General features: G+C 37.0%; 1 protein-coding gene across 1 annotated transcript in view; it reads left to right on the forward strand.

Annotated features, from left to right (window-relative positions):
• The window catches only part of MMP16 (matrix metallopeptidase 16 (membrane-inserted)), a 185,901-nt gene that overhangs the window by 70,046 nt on the left and 94,219 nt on the right, over positions 1–21,636 (forward strand). The window contains exon 2 of the mRNA XM_009891863.1: positions 19,239–19,387. Coding sequence (XP_009890165.1) covers positions 19,239–19,387 — 149 coding nt within the window. The remainder of the gene's footprint in view (positions 1–19,238; positions 19,388–21,636) is intronic.

Raw genomic sequence — 21,636 nt, forward strand, 5'->3', positions numbered from 1 at the left:
AGTGTGAATTTATATTCCAGTGGTTAGAATAGAAAACAGGAGAATGGGACGAAAGACCGCTTGTTGCTCTTTCTGTGAAAGAAATTTTCATGCACACCTGTGTGATCTAAAGATCTTTCTTAATAGCAAATATCTGAATTCAAAGCAACCCAAGGAATCTAGGATAATGCTTATGCTATCCAAGGAAATGTAAGAGGAAAAAATAAGGAAGGAAAAAATAAGAGATTTGCACTATAGGTACTGCACTAAGACCAGTTAGGGAATCAGGTATTCCACAATAAGTGATTTAAAGGAACCCTGAGATAAAAAGTTTCAAATAATAGCTTTTCAACCATCTGACAGAAGAAAAAATGGGAAATATTCCATGAAACTGTTGTTCACGTTTCTGTAAATGCACTGAAATTGGAAAATATTTAAAGATATTTATTAAATAGAGTGAAAAACTGGATAAATTGGAAGTTTTGGAGGGAAATATCTGTATACCCTAGCATAAATTGTTCATGGGCTTTTTTTTCAGTGAATGTATGCAAAAATGCTGGAAAAATCACTCAGATTCCTGTATCTATAACACTAAAATAGGAAAAGATCCATTTTTAAGAACACGTCTATTTGGATGTTCTTTAAAAATAACTTCCAATCCTGGTATTTCATAGGTGAGAACAGAATTTTACTGGGAGAGAACTGAAGGTAATTGAACTTTATGAGTTAAAAGATGAACAAATACTAAAGCATTTTCATATGCATATTTTCATTGATTTATTTTCCTACATATACATATGTATTTATTTTTTCCATTGGTTTTGATTACTCATAGAAATAACCTACAGCATACTAATTGGTATTGTATATTTTGTAATACCAATACAATAGAAATATATTTATCTGCTTAGGAGTATGAGAAATTTGCAGCTATTTTAAGAAATTAATATATCATCCAAAGTATGGTGTGGGGACACATCTGTAAAACTTGTGAGTAATACAAAAGTCACAAGCATAGATTTTTAAAGCTCTAGTATTTAAAAAAGTATGGGGTTTTTATTTTAAAAAGTATATATTTAAAGAGAAGGCAAATTATGAATTAGCTAACAGTTAAATACACCTTATCAAGTTGGCTCTAATGTCTGAATATGGAAATAAATTATAACAGTATATGTGCTTTCATTCATGTGGTTCCTCTTAATTGTCCTTAAACTGTCCTGAAACCTCCTTAGTAGGATTTTTATGGGTTTACAAAGCATTTGGTCAAACGTCAAGGTGAAAGCCGTTCCATCAACTTCAGGAAATTTAAAGTATCAGCATAAGAGTTTGTTCTGATAAATTAGGAGGAAACACAGTTTGTGTCTGAGAGGGTTTCCTCCTCTCCTCTCAGTCTCCTGTCAGAGGCTTAATAGGACAGTTCTTTGCCTCAGCTCTGCTTCAGTTCCTCATCTATAAAAGGAGATTACCATTATTTCCCTATCTGTTCTGCTGTAAGAAGAAACCCTTTAAAATCATGAAATATTCACAGAAACCAACTTTTTAAGGCAATGTAAATTCTGTGATAGATTTTTATGTGTACATGTCCATGCTGTACTGAGTTAACCGCTGCATAATGAAACTTTTCCGGTCTTGTGTGGAAACTAAATTTTAAGTCTTGAGTATTTTAAGTCTTGAGTATTTCAAAATTAGATTCTGTGCCTTTCTAGGAAAGAGCACCTACTCTAGAAACCTTTCAGAATGGCAGCATAGTGCCTGAGGGTACCAGATCTGTACTGCATGGGGAGACACTTGAGTTTTAAGCAGAATTTTCAATACATGATATGAGAATCAAAACAGTGCTTCGAAGAGATTTCTGATGTTACAAGTTTTCAATATTTAAAGTTAAGAAGGAAATGAGAACGTAAATATTAGTGTCAGAAGAAGAAAAAAGAAGTATTTATATTAAAATGTGGAATTGTGCACTACTCGGCACTGTCTGGAATGTTTAAAGACCTTCACAAGACTGGGAACAGAGACTTTCTATATATTCTTCTCACACTAATTAGTTGTAAGGATTTTGCAAAATTTAGTTCAAGTGGTCCATTATGAAAAGTGACTTGTACAGAACTTGGTATGGCAGCTGCCCTATGTGCCCTACAGAAATAAACAAAATAAATAGCTTGTTCTGAGCCTGAAAGCAGATATTTTATATATTTTTTTTTTTATTTAGTCATATGACAGAAAACTGGCTTTGGTTAATTTTGAAGGGATGTATATGTGTTTTCCACCTGTCTAGACCTTATGTGTACAAATGAAGCCATTTATATAAACAGACATTGAGCCAATACATCATCCTGGAGCTCAGTAGCAGACTTGATCCATTTCTCTCAGATATTTTTTTTTTCCCTCAAAGCAGTTCAGTGATCACTAAAACCACATGAATCCTTTCCAGTTCCTTCCAACCCCAGACTGGTCTATATTAGTCCCTCTGCAGACCTATGTCCTGTTATTTGTCAGTCCCTGCTGCTTTCTTTCATTAAGGCTTCTGCACTGTTCCCTGGAGGCATCAACTACCAGACCTCCCAAACTCTCATGATGCATATCGCTTAAATATACAGCTTTTGCTTACAGTAAGCATTACCTCTTCACTGTCACAACCACATATGTTTTGTGGGGCTGAGATAAAGTGAACAGGCATCAAAGAAGGACTAATGATTTCTAGATCATGATATGCAAAAATGCAAGTCTAATAACTACTACCATGGTGATTGTGTAAGTATCCCATCACATCTTTCTCTTCATGAAGAATTATTATCTCTAAGACTGTTAACTCTAGAAGAAAAATAATGTGAGACCTGTTCTCATATAAGGCTGTTGATCATTCTGCTTTCATAGTAAAGGTCATAGGATTTCCCTGAACTAATTCTTCTTTGAAATAAAGCACATCCATTAGGGAAAAGATGATCTATCCTGATTTTCAACTTGCCAGTGAAAAAAGTATTTCTTAAAACTTTGAAACTTATTCCGTTAGCTATTTACCCTTTCAAGACTTTTTTTCCTGCAGATTTTGTTGAGAAGTGAGTTTATGATGAGATTTTGTATTTATTTTGAGAGAGGGGGGTTATTTGCTGAATGCTATAGTACAGTTCTCAGAAAGTGTCGACTGGAGTGAATGGTTGTCAATTTATTGAGGATGGCAAGTGAAATTCAGTGCTGATAAGGTAATGCATACTAGAGGGGATAATTTGAATTTCTCACACACGTTGCAGATTTCTAAATTAATTGTAGTCACTGAGAGAAGAGAGTTGGGCAGTGTTTTGGACAGCTCAGCGAGAACAGCTATTCAGTATGCTGCAAAAGGAAAATGGTAGGACATTTAAAAACAATTTTAAAAATTCTGAAATATTTTAATATTATTAAGCTAATCTGTTACTATTTTCTTACATAGTTTTTATTAGGTTCTGAAAACTTCATCTCAGGAAGTGATTCATCAAGAAAAGACAGAATTCTAGAAAAGGGTGAGGAGAAATTTGAATAAGGGAATATCTTTTTGTAAGGGTCTGTATTAATATTTTTCATTTGAGGAGACTAAATAGGATCAGCCTCCAGAATAAGAAAAGCTAAACTGAGTTGTCCTACTTATCTTTTCAAAAATTAATGAAGATCAGTTGAAGTGGACAGTAAACTTTGAAGTAAAAATTGCTTTTTAAAAAAGCAACATTTAACTGATGGGGTGAATATTAATTCACCCCCATAGCCAGATCATTCCATAATTCATAGAATCACAGAATCATAGACTGGTTTAGGTTGGAAGGGACCTTGAAGATCATCAAGTTCCAACCCCCCTGCCATAGACAGGGACGCCTCCCACTAGACCAGGTTGCTCAAAGCCCCATCCAGCCTGGCTTTAAACACCCGCAGGGCTGGGGCTTCCACAGCTTCCCTGAGCAATGTGTTCCAGTGCCTCACCACCCTCAAAGTGAAAAATTTCTTCCTAATATCTACTCTAAATCTACCCTCTTCCAGTTTGAAGCCATTACCCCTTATCCTATCACTACATGTCCTTGCAAAAAGTCCTTCCCCAACTCTCGCATAGGCCCCCTTTAGGTACTGGAAGGCCACAATAAGGTCTTCCCGGAGCCTTCTCTTCTCCAGGCTGAACAACCCCGACTCTCTCAGCCTGTCAATTGTCCAATAGGAAGTTTTTACTAAGGCAGGAGATGCAGCACCATTGAGACAATCCATTGTAGAATTTCCCATGTTTAGTCCCATGCTTAGTTTCCAATTGCTTATTGTGATTATCAGTTTCTGTGATACAGATAGTGATCCTGGCATGAGTACGTGCAATCAGTTAAGAGCTTTTGATGATATCAGGTCCTTCAGCTTTACTTTGCTTTCAGATCACCTGCAAAACTTACCTAGTGCAGAAGCAAGACTGCATTTCTCCTCTAGAAAGCAGGAAAGGAGGGGAAGGGGAACTAGAGATCAATTAAATTTATTAATCTAAATATGCCACTTTTTAAAGACCCTTATTTCGTTAGGCATACCTCAGTTTTGGCGGTATGGCTCTATGGCTGTATCTCACTTTTCTGAATGAGAAGAAAACTTCAATTTTCCACCAGGCACGTTCCAAAGAGTTGTAATGCTGAACTTCATGGAAAAGACACATGAGATGCTTCAATGATTATAGGTATCTTAACAACTAATGGAGAGTTGCTTATAGTTTCTGTTAAGGTAATGTGTTAGGGTCTTCAAATCTACTTCTGATTATTAGGTGCTTGGTAACTTTGAAACTTTGTCCTTCAATCATTGTAAGACAGTAGAATTTTCTTCAAGTTTGAATCAAGTTGCAAACTTGGTCTCCGTCACTGCTTCTTCAGACTTTCTGCTATGAAGAGAAAGAAAAGAAAGGTCGCTGCCACTCTTTGAGCCTCCATTTACATCCCTGTATTTCTAAGGGTAGCTTTCTCAGCAATACTATTCCTCACAGCTTTCACTCACTAGGAACTTCTCGTTAAACTCTTGTTCATGTCCCTGCTCCTCCTTATAAGATCATCAAACAGCAGCATGAGCACTTCAAGTACACTTCTGCAGATTCAGGAAGTCACCTTTGCACCAGTTTCTCTTCAGATAATGGCTGCATTATTAAACCCACTGTTAAATTAAAAAAGACTTGAGTCCTAATGATATATTTAAAATGTCTTTAAAAATAACCCAAGTCAGATTGTTGAGTTAAAAAGCCATTATTGCTTTAAGAGCTTATCTCATAAAACACTGCAAAATTAAAATGTAACATTAGAAATTTCTACTTTTCACTAACATAAATTTCTCATTGTTAAAAAAGAATGGGTAACTTTATCACTTTTCTCAAACTGAATTTTCCTTAGATTGGGAGAAAGAAGAAAGATTACTTTTTTGTGAAAAATTGCTTACACGAAAAGGTATGTAGCAAGCATATGTTAAAAAAATTGAACCTTAGAACAGATATGATAAAGGTCTACTGCGCAATTTTAAGGTGAAAAAGGAGATGTTTCTTGATAAAAAGGAAATTCATAGTGCAGATCTTTATCATACAGGTATCATCCTCAAACAATGCAAAAGCATACTATTAGCTCTTACCTGTAGGAAGTCAAAGACATCCCCATCCCTAATCCCAGTTTAGCAAAACTTACACTGTTCCTTTTTCCTCAGGTTTCTTCTTCCTTCCTGATAGGAGCTGGGAAATCAAATATTCTGTTTGTCCATTAGCAATTTCTAACACAATCACGATGCTAAAACATTTTTTTCTTGTTTCTAAGACCAAAACTGAAAAAAATGTGTGATTTTTCTCTTAAGCATGCATATATACACACAGATAAACAGTTGTAAACACACTTGGCTTTTATACATGCAAAAGTTGTTCTTATTTGCAGTTTGAACCTGTACAAAAATGTGTATGTACTTTTGGAAATTTGAATTTAATTGCTGAGTTGGGTAATACCAGCTTTCATTTTGCCTCTAGTTTATGGTAGACCAAGTCTAAAAAACTTACGTTGAACTGAAAACAAACAAATATCAAATAAATTGCTGCTTGGGATTCTTAATCATTAGGTTCACAGGATTAGCATGCTAATGACATTGCTATGAGAATACAGGACCTATTATGTTTATTAATTGCAAATGTAATTTCTAAAATGTACTAGGTTACTTATTTTGCATATTGTCCTTCTTAATTGCATGGAAGACCATGTCTTTTGGAAGAAAAAAAACCAGAACACTATGCACATACAATTTTCCTTGGCCTTTTCTGCTATTTTGATTCTATCTGCATGTTTGAGCTAGAAAAACAATGTATTTATACAAAAAAAAACCCCACATCTACTATGTCTGAACTTTATAAATGTTACCAGTGATGAGTGTAAGGAAATTATTTTCTTTTAGCAATTCCTTTTTTTCAATGAACATAAAAGTTTAGATAAATCCTAATCTTGTTGGTTGATAGAGACACTTGACAGTTCTGCCAGGTACTGAGTGCTCTAAGCATCCATCTGAACTTATGGCTCTTGAGAGTACTGGGGAATTCACAGCAGCAAGTCCTAATTAAGCAAAGCTAACATTGTTCTCTTACACCTTAAAATTGCAATACACATGACCATAGCCCATAGGGGAGCTAATAAAGAATAATCCCATGGTTTGCTTTGAAGCAATTACTGTATGTCCCTTTCTGCCTGCAGGAATCACCTTGTCACATCCCTCACTTGCATCAATCCGCCACTTCCCCTTCCCCCCTTCTATTTTTGTAATCCTGCCCTTTAACAAAAATAGAATTTGGAAGATGACATAAAGAGGAGAGTTGCAGATGTACTGGGATATATGCAATCTTTCTGCTACTTGCAGGAGGATTACAAACAGCTGGTGAGTTAGTGTACTGCAAGCAAAATAGATTTACTTATCAAATGAAGTATGAAGACTTTTTTATCTTTATGAAAGTAGGAGGCTAATAGAGCTAGCCTGAGTTGGTCAAACTCTGCCACTAATCTACACAGAGATGGTTTCAAACAAAAGGGAATGTTTTACTTCAGAACTGATACATCTTTATTATAGCAAGCCATATATCTTTCTCTAAACTTTCTGTCTTTTTTGGTCACCTTAACTTCTATGACAGGAGGCAACTGTGGTGGATTCCATGGTGATTTGAAGCAAGGACAGTGTCTTGTTCATACAAAATTCACCTTTTTTTGCTACTTAAGATTTGAACAGAAAGGTACTCACCTATATACAGAAAAGTATTCACCTATTGCTATCCATGCTAGAACAGAATTTATGAAAGGTATGTGATCACTGTTAAAGACGATTTAAAAAAAGGTAAAAATGTTTAACTACTATTGTTTTTACCTCTTCAGTTGTAGAGCACTGCCTGGTGCCATTTGAACCACATGTACAAGAGGAAAATAAGACATGTGTAATTTGCATAAATTATCAGAGAGAATCGTTAGAAGCAGGCATGTAAAAATGGAAGTGCTAGATTCTGATTGATCCCTGCCCTCCCTGTGGCAGAATCATCTCCCACGGGCATTTTCTGAAGAAGGGTTGCAAATGACAGCGGGAAACATTAATTACAGATCAATATCCCATGGAAACTCCTCTACTGGAACAGCATTTTCCAAACTGGGGAGTAAGTCAGAAACTAAGAGGATGGGGAAGAGGACAAGCTGGTTTCTGTGCTGCCTTTTCGTCATTACAGCTTCTGATCAGAGAGAGTTACTATGTAGCTGAATAGATTGTCTTCATTGCAAAACAAGATGAGAGTGGCTGAATGAAAATGTTGCCTTTCTTCCTCCCAACTGGATGCATTGCTCCAAAGAAATCACACATTCCAGTGATTTTACTTCCTTTCTTCTCTATTAGCTCCCTGGCCTCCTTGCAGAAGTTACAAGGTTTTTCTTTCAAATTGTGTTGTGTTTTAGTATTTACTTTGTTGTTGTTGCTTTCATTGTGCTCTGTGGACTAAATCAAGTAATTTGGGAAACCACAGTATTACCTCTTATGTTCATTGCATTCTCTTCCTGTCTCTCCCCGGGAAGTGACAAACTGATACTTCCTGTAGATTTTACGTACTTATAAAATCCGTGTTCATCTTCTCTCTACACATTTCTGCAGGAAAACATGAATCAAATTTTTCAGAGAGCTATTATGATACTGAAAATATCACTGATCTTATACCAGATTGATTGTAAAAAAGAATTTCTAAAATATGGAAAGATAACCAGCAAGGAAGCGCAACACCTTAAATTTTGCATCTTACATATCTGACTTTGAAAAGCAGAAGGCAGAAAAAAGATATTTTCCATTTAAAAGTGGGATTAGTAACAGTTTATATTAAAAAACTCTTTTGACCATGGGAAATAAACATACTGTGCCATAAAAGCCTATATTGCAAGTAGCAGTGACATCATTAATGCTGAAAAGGCATAGAAAGAAAAAAGTAAAAATAACATTCAACAAAATAAAGGAACCATCTGATTCAGTTAAATACCTCCTGTTTCTACTGAAGGCAACTTTGTTGTGGAGTTTAGCATAGCCAGTTGGTTTTTTACAAATTAAGATTTTCAAATACTTCTTATGTGTAGTACTGTATGAATTTATATGCTCTTATCTGTAAAGGTGTAGTAAAAAGCCCTATAAAGTATAAATTGACAAAAGACATGCAATGTGTTATTGCATTTCTGTTCTTTAATGCAATTTTAATTAAATCCATAATGTAGGAATATTCACAATATTGATATCTATATAGGAAATATTTGCATAGGTACTTAATAGATTTGTTTATGATTAAAAATATTATGTTTCTTATGTCTATAAAGTGAGAAAATAACTACAAAATGAAGAAAATGAAATATAAGTGATATGGAGAGAAAAAAGTTTGGCCAAGTCACATTTCCTATATATGTTTAACATGCAGCTCATCTACTTCACTGATGTAAACTTAAAACTGCATAAACTATAATAGTAAAGTTATTTTATCTAATGGATTCAAATGTCAGATATGGTTTGAATACTCATTTCCCTAAAGGAACTTTGTAGCTTGACCTTTTGTTTTTATTACAATGGACTACCTTCCCACAAGCCTTTTTAAAGTAGCACAACACCATCTGTAGGTACATTATGTATTTATGTATTTCCTATGTAAATGTCTTAGAACAAAATTTTAGTACTTTTTTAAAGAATATTTGAAACAACCTATTGGGACATATAAAAAAGGGCAGTGCTGATTAATGTGTTTTTGATTAATATACTGTTGGTATCTTTTTTTTTTTTTTTACATGAAAGCATGTCATTTATAATTGTGCCATAGAAGACACACCAAATGACCAAGATTTTTTACATTAGTTTTGTAGTATACAGTTTCTATTTGTCTGATATAGCTGCTGCTGCTAATGATTTTACAGCTTATGAGGAAAAATCCTATGTTACTGTTAGATTTTACTGATATGAATGCCTCTCTTTCGAAGTACATGATTGACTGCAATGGTATTCTCAGAGCCTAAAAATGTCTGTGGCCACTTCCAGCTGGTGCCAACCACTGAGACTTTGCTGCTTGTAGGGTGGCAATAGAAGTATGTCTTCTGGAGTATGATGAAGTAGTCACTTTGAACTCTTGCCTTTCTTGATACATCACCTAATGACAGTTGCATTTATATAGCCTTTTATGCTTTCCAAGCCTTGTCTGGATTATTGCAATGCTGTGCTGAGGAAAGTTTGGAAGCATCACTCGTTCTTATTTTTGCTACCATGAAGCCAGCTGATTTTCCCAGGAACACCTAATAGGCCTGTGGCTCAATCAGGATTATTCAGACTCCAGCCTCAGCATTGGTTTTGGTATACACCAATCACCTTGATCTGGCCAGTGGTGTTCTCAGATCCAGGCATCTGAATGAACTGAAAAATTACATATAAAAACCCACAGAAAACAGTAAAAGAAAGAGAAAAATCTAAATCCAGCAAAGATCAAGGACATTCCGTGTAGGAACACGAGTAACCTCTCAGAAGATACATAGAGAGGGAGAGAAAGAGGCAAAAAAGTAAAAGGTTTGACAAATAAAATGAGTCGTATAGGGACTGGAGGTTATGGAATCTTGTGGGCAATCTCCATACCCCACAATGTGATGGTTGTCAAAGAAGTAGACCACAATCCTTGCAAAATGTATACCAGAAGCCAGACTGCTTAGCTATTGACAAAAAATTACAAAATTGCACCCAAGTTCTTCCTTAGTTTGAGATTCATAAACACAACGTGTTATTGTATAGGTATTGTAGAAAGAGCGCTCTGTGGAGGATTATCTTCCTGGGAATATTTTCATCTTTGAGCATGAGGACTTTTTTTTCCTAATCTTGCAACACTCTTCTAGATAGATTGTTATCTCCAAGACTGTCTCCTCAGTTTTTTTTCTCAATCACTAAGAATTACTCTTCTTTTTTTTTTATTTACTTTATATTGTTTAAAAGATTAAATTACTCAACACTGCTTGTACATAGGGGTTTTCAGTCTCCTTCCTATAACCTGTTTCTTCATTTCACATTCAACTAGGTAAGGTCTATTTCTGATGAAGGAATTGACAATGGAACTCTGTTGCTTCATACAGCAAACTAATTGACTTCTACTGCATAAATAGTAATAATTAGTGTTGTTCCCATGTTCATATTTCCTGATTCTCTGCCAGTCCTTTTTTTGTCCTCATGTGCAGTGTCAATGCCTTATAGGCCAAAGGTAAGATGGTCCATGAAACATACTGGCTGTTTAGCACTATAAGTATGTAGGCCTGTTTTACCTCCTAGATGACTACTGTTCTTCCTGTCTTGGAGATCTTGGAATGACAGTGGGTACATCTATGTGTGTTATATTACCAAATGAAGTCTTCCCTTCTCCATGAGGAGAGTGTCTGTCTAAGAAAATCAGCCACTATAAACAGAATTTGCAAGGAGTACATGTTTAGCTAAAGTTAGCAGTCTTCTGTTTGAACTCAGAGTTTTGCAATGAAGTCAGCTGAACAGTCTGCTAGAATTGCTAAGTTAAATCAGCCAGCCTCAGGACCTATTCCTGTAAGGACCTATGCACCTTCCTCTGTGTGAGCGAAAGTATGCACTCACTTCAGTTTGAGAGTAGTGTACAGAGTAAAAGAATCTACTGTTTAGTTTGACCATATGAGAAATAGTCTGCAGTAATTTTAAAGTAGTTATTACAAAAGACATTTGGGGGGGGGTGGATTTCTAATCCCTCAGGGACTTTTTCATGGTTTGAGCCAGTAAGAGCGGGATTCTACAAGTCTCCAGGACATTACAGTTTTGGGAGCTTCAGCCTAGAATCACAGAATCCCACAGAAATGTTGAGGTTGGAGGGGGCCTTTAGAGGCCATCTGGTCCAACCCCCTGCTCAAGCAGAGCCACCTAGAGCAGGCTACCCAGGACCATGTCCAGATGTCTTTTCAATATCTCCAAGAACAAAAACTCCATGACATCTCTTGGCAACCTGTGCCAGTGTTTCATAGAATCATAGAATGGTTTAGATTGGAAGGAACCTTGAAGATCGTTAAGTTCCAACCCCCTGCCATGGGCACGGGCACCTCCCACTAGACCAGGTTGCTCAAAGCCCCGTCCAGCCTGGCCTTGAACACCTCCAGGGATGGAGCTTCCACAACTTCCCTGGGCAATGTGTTCCAGTGCCTCACCACCTTCTCCGGCTTTCTTGGAGGCCCCATTCAGATACTTGAAAACTGCTATGAGGTCTCCCTGAAGTCTTCTCTTGTGTTTGAGGATCCTCACAGTTAAGAAGTGTTTCCTTATGCTGAGAGGGAACCTCCTGTGTTTCAGTTTGTGCCCACTGCCTCTGGGCCTGTCACTGGGCACTGCTGAAAAGAGCCTGGGTCCATCTTCTCTACTCCCTCCACTGAGATATTTGTACACATGGATAAGATCCCTCCTGAGCCTTCTCTTCTCTAGGCTCAAGAGCCCCAGCCCTCTCAGTCTTTCCTTATAAGAGAAATGCTCCAATCCCTCAATCATCTTCATGGCTCTAAAGGTTTCTTACTCGTCCGTGTGTCCCGTCCCCCCCCCCCCAAAGCATTCATGAGTTATCCAGCCAAATTATTCAACACAGAATCCTTATTCCCACAGAGCACTCCATATTTTCCTAGAAGCTGTAGAAATTGTAGTAAGATATAAGGACAGTGTCCCCTAACATACACTATATGATTGAGTGCTTACATCTACTAGATCTGTTAGTTTTATTTGTGGAAGTGTTTTCACTGGTCTGGGTCCATGCCAGACTTCTCCACAGATTTCTGTTAGTGACTGGGGAAAATTTTCCTGAGCAACTGATGAATAAGGTCCACATTCTGCAGTCAGTTATAAATGTGCATACTGTTACAGTGAATGATCAAGGTACAAAGAGTTTCTTTCCAGGGCAAGGATTTGCTTCATAGTTGTTATAACACTAACCCACGCTCGGTACAAACACCCAGTAGAAATGAATGAACAATGTAACTCCTGCCTTTGGAGCTGGGTAGTAGCTGATCCCTGTTCCAAGTGTATCAGAGTCTCTCCAGCATAGTGTTACATGCAGATCCCAACATCTGTCACTTACTGGTAGGTCCCCACCTGCCTGACATCTGCAAATGGATCTGTCCTGGTGCTCCTGGTGGCTCTTTCACACCTTCTGCTCCTGCTGCTCTCAAGCTACATTGCTTTTTTTCCGTGCATGAGTGTGTCAGTAAAGCAAAGGATTTAGAATATTTAAACTAAAGTTGAATTATAAATGAGAGGAAATCAGCAAAAGGTTTTTAATAGTTTTGGACTCTGAGTTTGGTTCAAGTCACTAACCAGGCAGAGCTTCTGGCCTTGGGCTGCAGTCTTGATTCTTCCAGTGGAGTTGCCTCTCACTGGGAACAGGATCTCCCTTTTAAAATTATCTCAGTCACCATAAACTTGCCTGGGGAAATTCCAGACTGTGTCCACTCTCTCCTGACCTCATGTAGAAAGAGACATACAATATTGTGTATTGGTAAATCTGGTTTTGTACTACCTGAGACTTATATAATATGAACATTCAGTTTCACATCCATTTTGTAATCAGAATGCAGAAAAAACTGTAAGTGTATACGTACTAGAACAGTGGAGATGCCTCAACTAATTTTGAACTATCTAGCTGCAGCAACACTGAACTCAATGAGGCTTAATTTATCCTCCTCTTTGGCCCACTGTGAACTGAACTCCACTACTTCTCGTACTACATCTAAGTATTTACTATAGTGCAGTCTGCAACCTTAAGTCCTTGTTACAAATTCTGTAATCCACAATAAATATTGCCTTCATTCATGTGTCTAAGACTATGCCAATACCACATCTAAATTGTTTTTTTTGGGGGGTGATCACAATAAGTCACAAGAAAAGAAGTTGGTCACTTTCTAGTCTAGGTTGTTGGAAAACTAAATTTTGCAAGTTGGTATGTTGACCTTTTCGGCATGTTCGTAGTGAAAACCAAGATAGTTACTTGGTCTGAAGAGGATTCCTTCTATTTAAGATCTTTTCCACCCTGTTATGGAATTTCCAATAAGTGGATTTGTTTGTGAGCGTTAAGCCATTCCAGGCTAATGTATTCTGAATATGCAGGCTCTTTTTTAGCTGTTAAGGGTTAGTTATTAAATTCCAACCACAGGTAGCAAACCGAGGATAACCATTAAGCTATTATATTACCTGTCATAAGTCTTATTCTCATTCTATATACATTTCTGATAGACTAGGTTAGACTCTCCTGGACTATATGTTTTTTGAAAGTATTTTTCTCACTAGACAGATACCCTACACAATATACCCATTCTGTAAATTCACATCAGTGTGTTCTGTTAAAAAGAGAAAACATCACTGATGAGGAACTAGTGGCATTAGAGATATGAGGTAGGAAAACCAGCAGAAGATTTCCTATAATGCTCTGTGTAAACCCTTCTGTCTATCTTTGTCTATCTGACTATCAAGTTGTCACTGAAAAGTCAGTATTAGCTGCAATAGTTAGGTCTGTAATTAAAACACACCATTAGCCATGATTTATTGGCCTAAATGGAGAAATGACCTGCTCATATGGATACTAATTCTGGAGTTAGCTTATTTATCCATGCCATAGTAAAAGACTTCAATCTCTTTTCAAAATGACATCAGCACTTGAACTGCTAAATCCTGTGGTGATCAGTGCAAGTTAGATTCTTAAATGTATGCTTTTTGAAAATAAATTTCCTGCATTACTTAGACATTTAAAATCATTTCACTTATAGTGTCTTTGGTGGAAGTGTATTAAAAAACAGAAGTCAAAATATTTTGAAATTATGAAATCTCACATTTTAACTCAGTACAGATAGGAATTTTGTTTGCATGATAAAATCTAAAAAAGGAACAGGAATACATGAATAATAATGATATGCAGCTGCACTACCGAAGGTGTTTATGATACTGTTTTGATCAGTGCTTTATTAGACTGTTTGATTTACTTAGCTTTCAGGTTCATAGAACATAATTGTACTGTAGCTTATACTACGTACTGTCATTGAGGAACATTAATAATTTGTTGATAATTTTTTTTCTATCTTAGAAATCAGTAAGCTCTCTGAAACTCTCATTAGCTTCATAATATTCTTGCTTAATCTTTAATGATGATATATGGGTTTTCTTTGTTCTTAGTAACAGCTTGGTGTCAACATACTGTTTTTAAGAGCACTCTTTCTTCCCAAACTAGGAAAGATCTGAATGCTTGAAGTCCATGGATGTATTTAATACACTTTAAGTTAGCCAATGCTTTATCCTTTAGAGGAGACAAGCATACAGCCATGTGGCAAAGTGGTATTCCATAGCCAGATGATCCATATAGCATAGCATTAGTCTCAGTTACAAACTAAAACTAAAAGATGCTTTCATCATAGCAGAAAACCCCCCAAACCTTAGGCATCTAGTCAATGATGTCACCCAAATTCTGGAAGGTGATATAGCTCCAGTACTGAGCACTTACAGGTTCCATGGACTCCTGCAGAAGTGGCAGGTCCCCAACAAACTCCTATCATCTCTACAGCTTTCATCACCAAAAGATTCTGTTTATCTTTTTCCTCACAATTATGAAAGGAGAAGGTGGAATTAGGGTGAAGAAATTTTTTCTGGTGGAAAAAGTGTGAGTAAAGCATTGTTTTATAATTTAAAAATGTGTAGTTAAAAAGGACATAAGCCTTGACGTTCAATTAGTGAGAAAAAAATATTTTTAGGCTAATTTTATTTCTGTTTGTTTGTTTGGGTTTTCTTTTTCCAAAATGAAGTGTTTGATGTCCATGTTCTTCTGAATTACTTCTAACGCTTCAGCTAAACTCCGGTGTTTGTTGACAGGCTAACAATGGGAACTAACATACAAATCTAGTGCAAACAGATACTTATTTAAGATGGATTTTAGCTTCTAGTTTCCTGGAGGTTAATGCAGACAATGAAATAAGGTCGTAGTTTCTTTAGTTTATTTTAAAAAAAACTAGGAAGAGTGACTCACATAAGAGAGCTCAAATACATAAAAGGATGCTGCATAGGGGAAAAGACTAATCAGTTCCCCTCATCCGTAGCCAGTAAAATGAGAAGTTACAGGCTTAAATTATAGTGAGGGAGATTCAACTCTAAAGCAAACTTCACAGCAGCAGGATAGCAAAGCACTGTAATAGAGAGGGAAGTGGTGGAGCCTATTGTCTTCCAGCTGTGTGTTTCTGTGGTTACCATGAGAGGTTGCCATGGCTTTCATTTTGCTGCAGGACAAAAAAAAAAGTCCTGCCCAAAAACTTCACTTGGAGTAGCAGTATTTTATCTTCCTAAACTGTATAAAGGAATGGGACATATCACTGATTTTGGAGTCTGTGCAAAGGGTCTTTGTTGGCATCCCAGACATTACATGTTAGATGGATCTTCTTCACTATTTCCTTGTTCCAAGACAGATGAGTTCCTCAGGATGACAGATGGCTCGCCAACACTGCATTGTCGTCGCTGAAGTGCATTAAGGCAGAGAGACATCTAATTTCAGTAAAGGGGGAGGGGGAAATTCTTGTGGCCATAATTTCTTTAATAGGTTGCCTCAAAAATACAAGGCTGTGAGAAAATTGTTTTCTGTTGTTCTGCTGCTGTGTCTGCCTCATTCTGTTTTTTTTCCTCTTTGTTGTTTTACCCACCTGTATATTCTAGACTTTTTAAAGCTAAGCTTCTCCTCCATAGTTCCCAGCATTTGGACTATGCAAAATAGAATCTGAGGGGCATATTTCAGGTACGGCAGACCAAGTGAAGGTCCTTCAAAATTTGTTAACAGAAAACTGAGGAATCTGAGGAATCCGAGGAATGCAACAGGAACCAGATTTGTTTTCTCTTTGTCTTGTTTAATGATCTGTTCTCATAAGGACAGAACACTAGTAGCATTTGGTAGCACTAAATGCTACTAGCTGTCAAGCAATTACCAGTTATTAGTCTTGGAGGTCAATTTGCCTGAATTCTGACAGAAGGAAACTTGCTTTCAGAGTGTCATCTGACTTTCTGGTATGTTGGCTGTGTCTTCTGCTTGCTCTTTTGAAGGCTGAGGGAAGACCCAGGTGGTTTACTTCCTTTATTCAGTGATGGGGAGTGACTACCAGGCATCCTGTATTTAACTTGTATTTAAGTCTGTTTAGAAGGGGAAAGGCTACACTGTCCTCTCCTGCTTTTTCTGAGCCACTTCTCTTTTACTTTTCTGTGTCTGCAGTGGCAGTCTGCTAGATTCCAGTTTGTCCTCTCTGCTCCCCTTCTCCCATGGGCAGTGCTCCCCAAGCTATTTGTTCTGTCTCTCTCTTTATAGCTTTTCTAATTCGGATATACAAAGGTTTAGCTCCTGGTAAATTTGGTTACTTGTAACCCCTTACCTCTTTCTCATTCAGTTATGCCACAATGAGGATGATTTCGAGTGGTGACGGAGGGCCGCACAAGCATACCACGCAATTTTCTGTGCCCTCAGCACCTGAAAGAGAGCTTCAGGAAAAGCCCTGCTCTGTGTCTGCATACCAAATTCATCCTGAGAAGGTGGCAAGAAGGTGTCATCATTTTAGATGACAGTGTCATGCTGCTCAGAACTATTTTCTTCCCTGTCTGAGCACTTGTTTTTATATCACTGCCTGAGAAGATGAATCTCAAAATAACCCAGTTCTTAAATGCACTCATTGTAAATATTATTAATTCAAAGAGACTCAGCATGCTACACTGAAATCAACCCACTCTGTGTCAAACTTCTTTCTTACTTCCATGGTCTTGTTTCCATGTATTGCATTGCTCTTGCCAACCTTCCAGCTCTAGCTGGCCTTTCAGAGCTGCCTTCCAATAATAGAAGGAAAAATAGTCTTCCTGTGCAAAGCAACACAAAAACTAAATTATTTTTGTGATGACCCAAATCTAGCACAAACTTAAGTTCACCCTTGCAGCTGAAAGGGCAACAAGTGAGGAGTATGTAAAGTTGGATGTAGGTACTGATTGTAGCAATTAATTTATACTGGAAATAAGAGCATCTTCCTATCACTTAAAATTTTGTTCTTATTTTGAACAGCTCGTGTGTATAGAGATAGTGTGAAGGTGAAAGAGGTTAGGCTGGATCTAAATCCTATCTGTACTGTATCTCCCTGTTGTGTGGAGCTCACAAACATTGTTGAGATTGTGTCTGAACTGCACTATGGGAAGATAAATCTGTTTCAATACGAAATATCTGAACTCATAACCTGAAGATTTCCCCTATTTTTAGTGCCAGTTTGATCTTTCATTTACACTGAGCCAGTGTTCACCTATAGTAAGTGTTCAGTGTTAGTAAAGCGAACCACAGCAAGGAGTTCATCCATCTTGACTTTCTTCACTGGGTCCAAAAAAAGAGTACACCACCAATATGGTTAACCTGCTATGGAACTGAATCAGGTGGACTCTGCAAGCTAACTTCAGGCCGAAAATTGCAGTTTGGTGTTAGGCTGTGTATAAACAGTGTGTACAAACAGATAAAAAAACCCAGAAGTCTTGTATGAGGCAGACAGAGCCCACAACCCACTATAAGGGGAGAGTGGGTGTATAACATTCATTAATGTAATGATTCAGAATCCATGAACTGGGATGTTATACATTTGAAAGAGGTAGCTGAGCCAGTTTTGGGTTTTTTTTTTACCTATTAATTCATTTTTTTAAAAGAAAAGAAGATCACAGTCATGAGGTCACTAGTACTTTGTTACTGGGGGGAGTGAAGCCACAGCAACACAATTTATCTGTCTTGTAGATTGGCAATACCTTTCATTCTAATGAGTAGTTCCAGTCCTTAAATGAGAAGCTAAGGCATTTTTAAAGATGTGTCAGTGCTCTCATTGCCTCCAAATTCTTATGCTATGCTTTGTATTTTGAGAATGCTTAGAAATGTTAAGATAATCGCATCTACTTGTTTATGAAACATTGCCTCAAGAGGACAGCATGTTTCAGAGGGTTTTTCCAGGTGTTCTTAAGGTACTGGCTTTAATCCATAAAGCTTTCAGTTATTTGGACCATGCCTTCTCCCTCTCACTTCTACACAATTAAGAGCATAAACAGTTGGCATTAAATCCATCCTGATTTAAAAGGGAAGATCCTTTTATGAGGGAATTTACTGTAAGTGGGGACAAACTCTGCTACTTCACTATCTCCTGGCCACCTGCTTTGCCTATAAGTATGTGATTTTGATACTCTTCTTGTAAAGCTGAATGTCTCCCCACCCTCTCTTTCATATTCTTTGAGAGATGATAACAATATAGTGTAACTGTGTGAGAGCTATTGTGGATTTGTTATCGTAGGTGGTGAATATTATCATGTACCCTGTGGACAGTCAATTATATGTGGCATATATTGTAGATTTTATATTTTGTCTGCTTTAAAAAATTCTTGAAGTGCCTAGAGCCACGGTTAGGTGCTTAAGTTGTAACTTCAAATAAACAAATACATTAAATAAATAATTGAAGCAGGCAGTTTCAGATAATAAAGAGAGTTGGCTCCTGGGTAGAAAACACTGTAAGCCTTAAAACAGCAGAATCTTTAATAAAGAAGATGCAACAAAAGCCCCAAAGAATTTCTTCTCTGCAAATAAAAACCAAAACCCAAACTAACTGGATTTATGCTTGGTGAATTAGAAGCTTCATTATATATGGTACAAAACTAATTACTAGGGAGCATTTTACTTACCTCTAATTTCTATTTAATAGCCACTGCACTTGTCATTGCAGGTATGGTTACAAAAGTATGGCTACCTACCACCAACTGACCCCCGAATGTCGGTGTTGCGCTCTGCAGAAACCATGCAATCAGCTATAGCTGCCATGCAGCAGTTCTATGGCATTAATATGACAGGAAAAGTGGACAGGAACACAATTGAGTAAGTAACCAGTACTGAACTGCTCTTGACTTTTCTGTTTCAAGCAGGGTAAAATAGAACTGGAAAAACTTGATAACACATGAAGCAGGATGATCGTGATAGCCAAATAGTGTTGCAGCTTCAGATGGGGAGTTAATATGTTTCTCTCTCTCCTTGCCTTTTTTTTTCCTTTCATCATCTGTATTTCACGGTAGCAGGTAATCACCTGCCTAACTGTTGTCTGCCTTTGGGCAGATGACTGTAAGGAAAATGTTTCAAGGTTAACTAAAGAAAGGGCGAAAAGGTTATCGATGTGGAAGTGGAGAAACCTATTCAAAATTGGCAAAAATACAGGAAATGTTTCACAGTGGAAAGAGTCTTTTCTTACTGGAAAATCTAGCGCAAATTTCCTTATCCACATTGAAAAAAAATTTAGCACACTCGACTGGTCCATTCATTTAATGGTTTCCAGTAACAAAAGACCAGGTGTGGTCATTTTAACATGCAGTAAAATTGGATTGGTATTGCATGCCCTTTGCAATGATGAAGTTGTGTAAGGCCAGCAGCGTCTGATTTTACCGATAGTCTGAACACAGAGAAACTTTGTGAAACAGAGCTATTAAAAGACACTTCCAAACAACTCTATACTATGCCAATTTTTTAAAATGTGCCAGTAAAATGAAAAAATAAAAATAAAAATTGCACACAATTAAGAAAACTTATTTGGGATTAAGATTTGAAGTGCTTGTTGGACTCATTCCAGTTAAAATTCAATAAAGATTATCTTGTGATGTTAGAAAAAGTTACTTTGCTTGAAAAATAATAAAATAGTACTGTCACTACATATCCAATATTTACTTTGAAATATGTTTCTACTGCTTCTCTAAAATGCTTTTTTTGGGGCAGGGGGAATAATCCTCCTTCATTTGCTGTTTTCCAGCCCTAACCAAATGTGGGGTTTCATTATTCTTTTTTGGTAAAGTAGCTGACATGAATGATTTTTCTATCATTTAGAGTTTAGGAAAGAGGCTACCCAAAATGCTGACAGGATTGGAAAAATCATTTTATTCCACTGGCACATGCATTATTGCATTGAAAAGCAATAAAGCAAAGCAGATTTTAGGGCTGCCCTAAGGGGAGGTGAGTTGATCACACATCCCTCAGTTTAGGAATTTAAAGGACCTTAGAACATGCAGTGCAATAGCAGTAAACTTCTTGTGAGAGAGCCACGCTCAAAAGTATGTTTATGATCCAATCTGCAGGGTGGAGAGACTACGCTCTTTATACAGCTTCAACGACTGATCCTCAAGGGGAGAACTCTGCTATATCTGTCACTAGCAGCTTTTTAAAGGCACATTAGTGGCAGCTTTGTAAGAGGCAATATATTGCACTAAAAGGAAAATAATCTGTTCACAGTTAGCAGTACGGGGAAGTTAGAAAGTGGTAACTTAAGGAAAAGGGGAGGCCATCTCTTAGTTTAGAGTATGAGCTAGTGAGTTTAAAAAAAAAAAAAAACCCAAAACCAAATCAAAACTTTAATTGCAAAGGGAAGTGGTTTATATTTGCTAAATTGGGCTTGTTGGCCAGCATGTCAGTAAGGCCGTCTTCTCTTCTGGTATGTAAGAGACAAGGAATCCATCTGTGCAGCAGTTCGAAACATTAATTTTACGATCTGGTGGATACTGAGTCTTCCAAACCTTTTGATGCATGATTTTCTTCTACACAGAAAGATATATTGAAGCATGGTAATTCTTAGATATGTATAACTCATGCTGGATGAATGCTGCCTTTACTTACACATTTGGAGTTGCGTTAGCTTGCGTCAAGTTGGGAACAGAACTGATTTTTAAAGACGTCACATTTGCATTAGTGTTGAGAAAAAAAATAAACTCATTAAAATAAACTATGGCCTCAAGTTACCATCAATTAACACCACTGAATATTCTTGGGAGATATGACTGTATAACAAAGGATGCTTTCTTTTTTTTCCAATTGTTCATTTATGGCAGTATTTTGTAAATGTTTGAAATAATTTTCCCTTTCATCTACACAGAAAGTATATATACTCTCTTTTGGCCAGAAATATATGACAGTTTACCATTTGCTTCTTGTGATTAATATGTTATAATCACATACAATGCTGGGATTAAAAATGAAGAGTACAGCAGGAACCTCATAAAAACAATGTGTTCTCATCTTGTGAGTGACGATTTACCTGCTTCTCTAGCATGTCTTAAGAAGAGAATACACATGCCTATTTTTCTTCAGAA

The sequence above is a fragment of the Charadrius vociferus genome, unplaced genomic scaffold (assembly GCF_000708025.1).
Source record: "Charadrius vociferus isolate BGI_N301 unplaced genomic scaffold, ASM70802v2 scaffold15, whole genome shotgun sequence".
Classification (NCBI taxonomy): Eukaryota; Metazoa; Chordata; class Aves; order Charadriiformes; family Charadriidae; genus Charadrius; species Charadrius vociferus.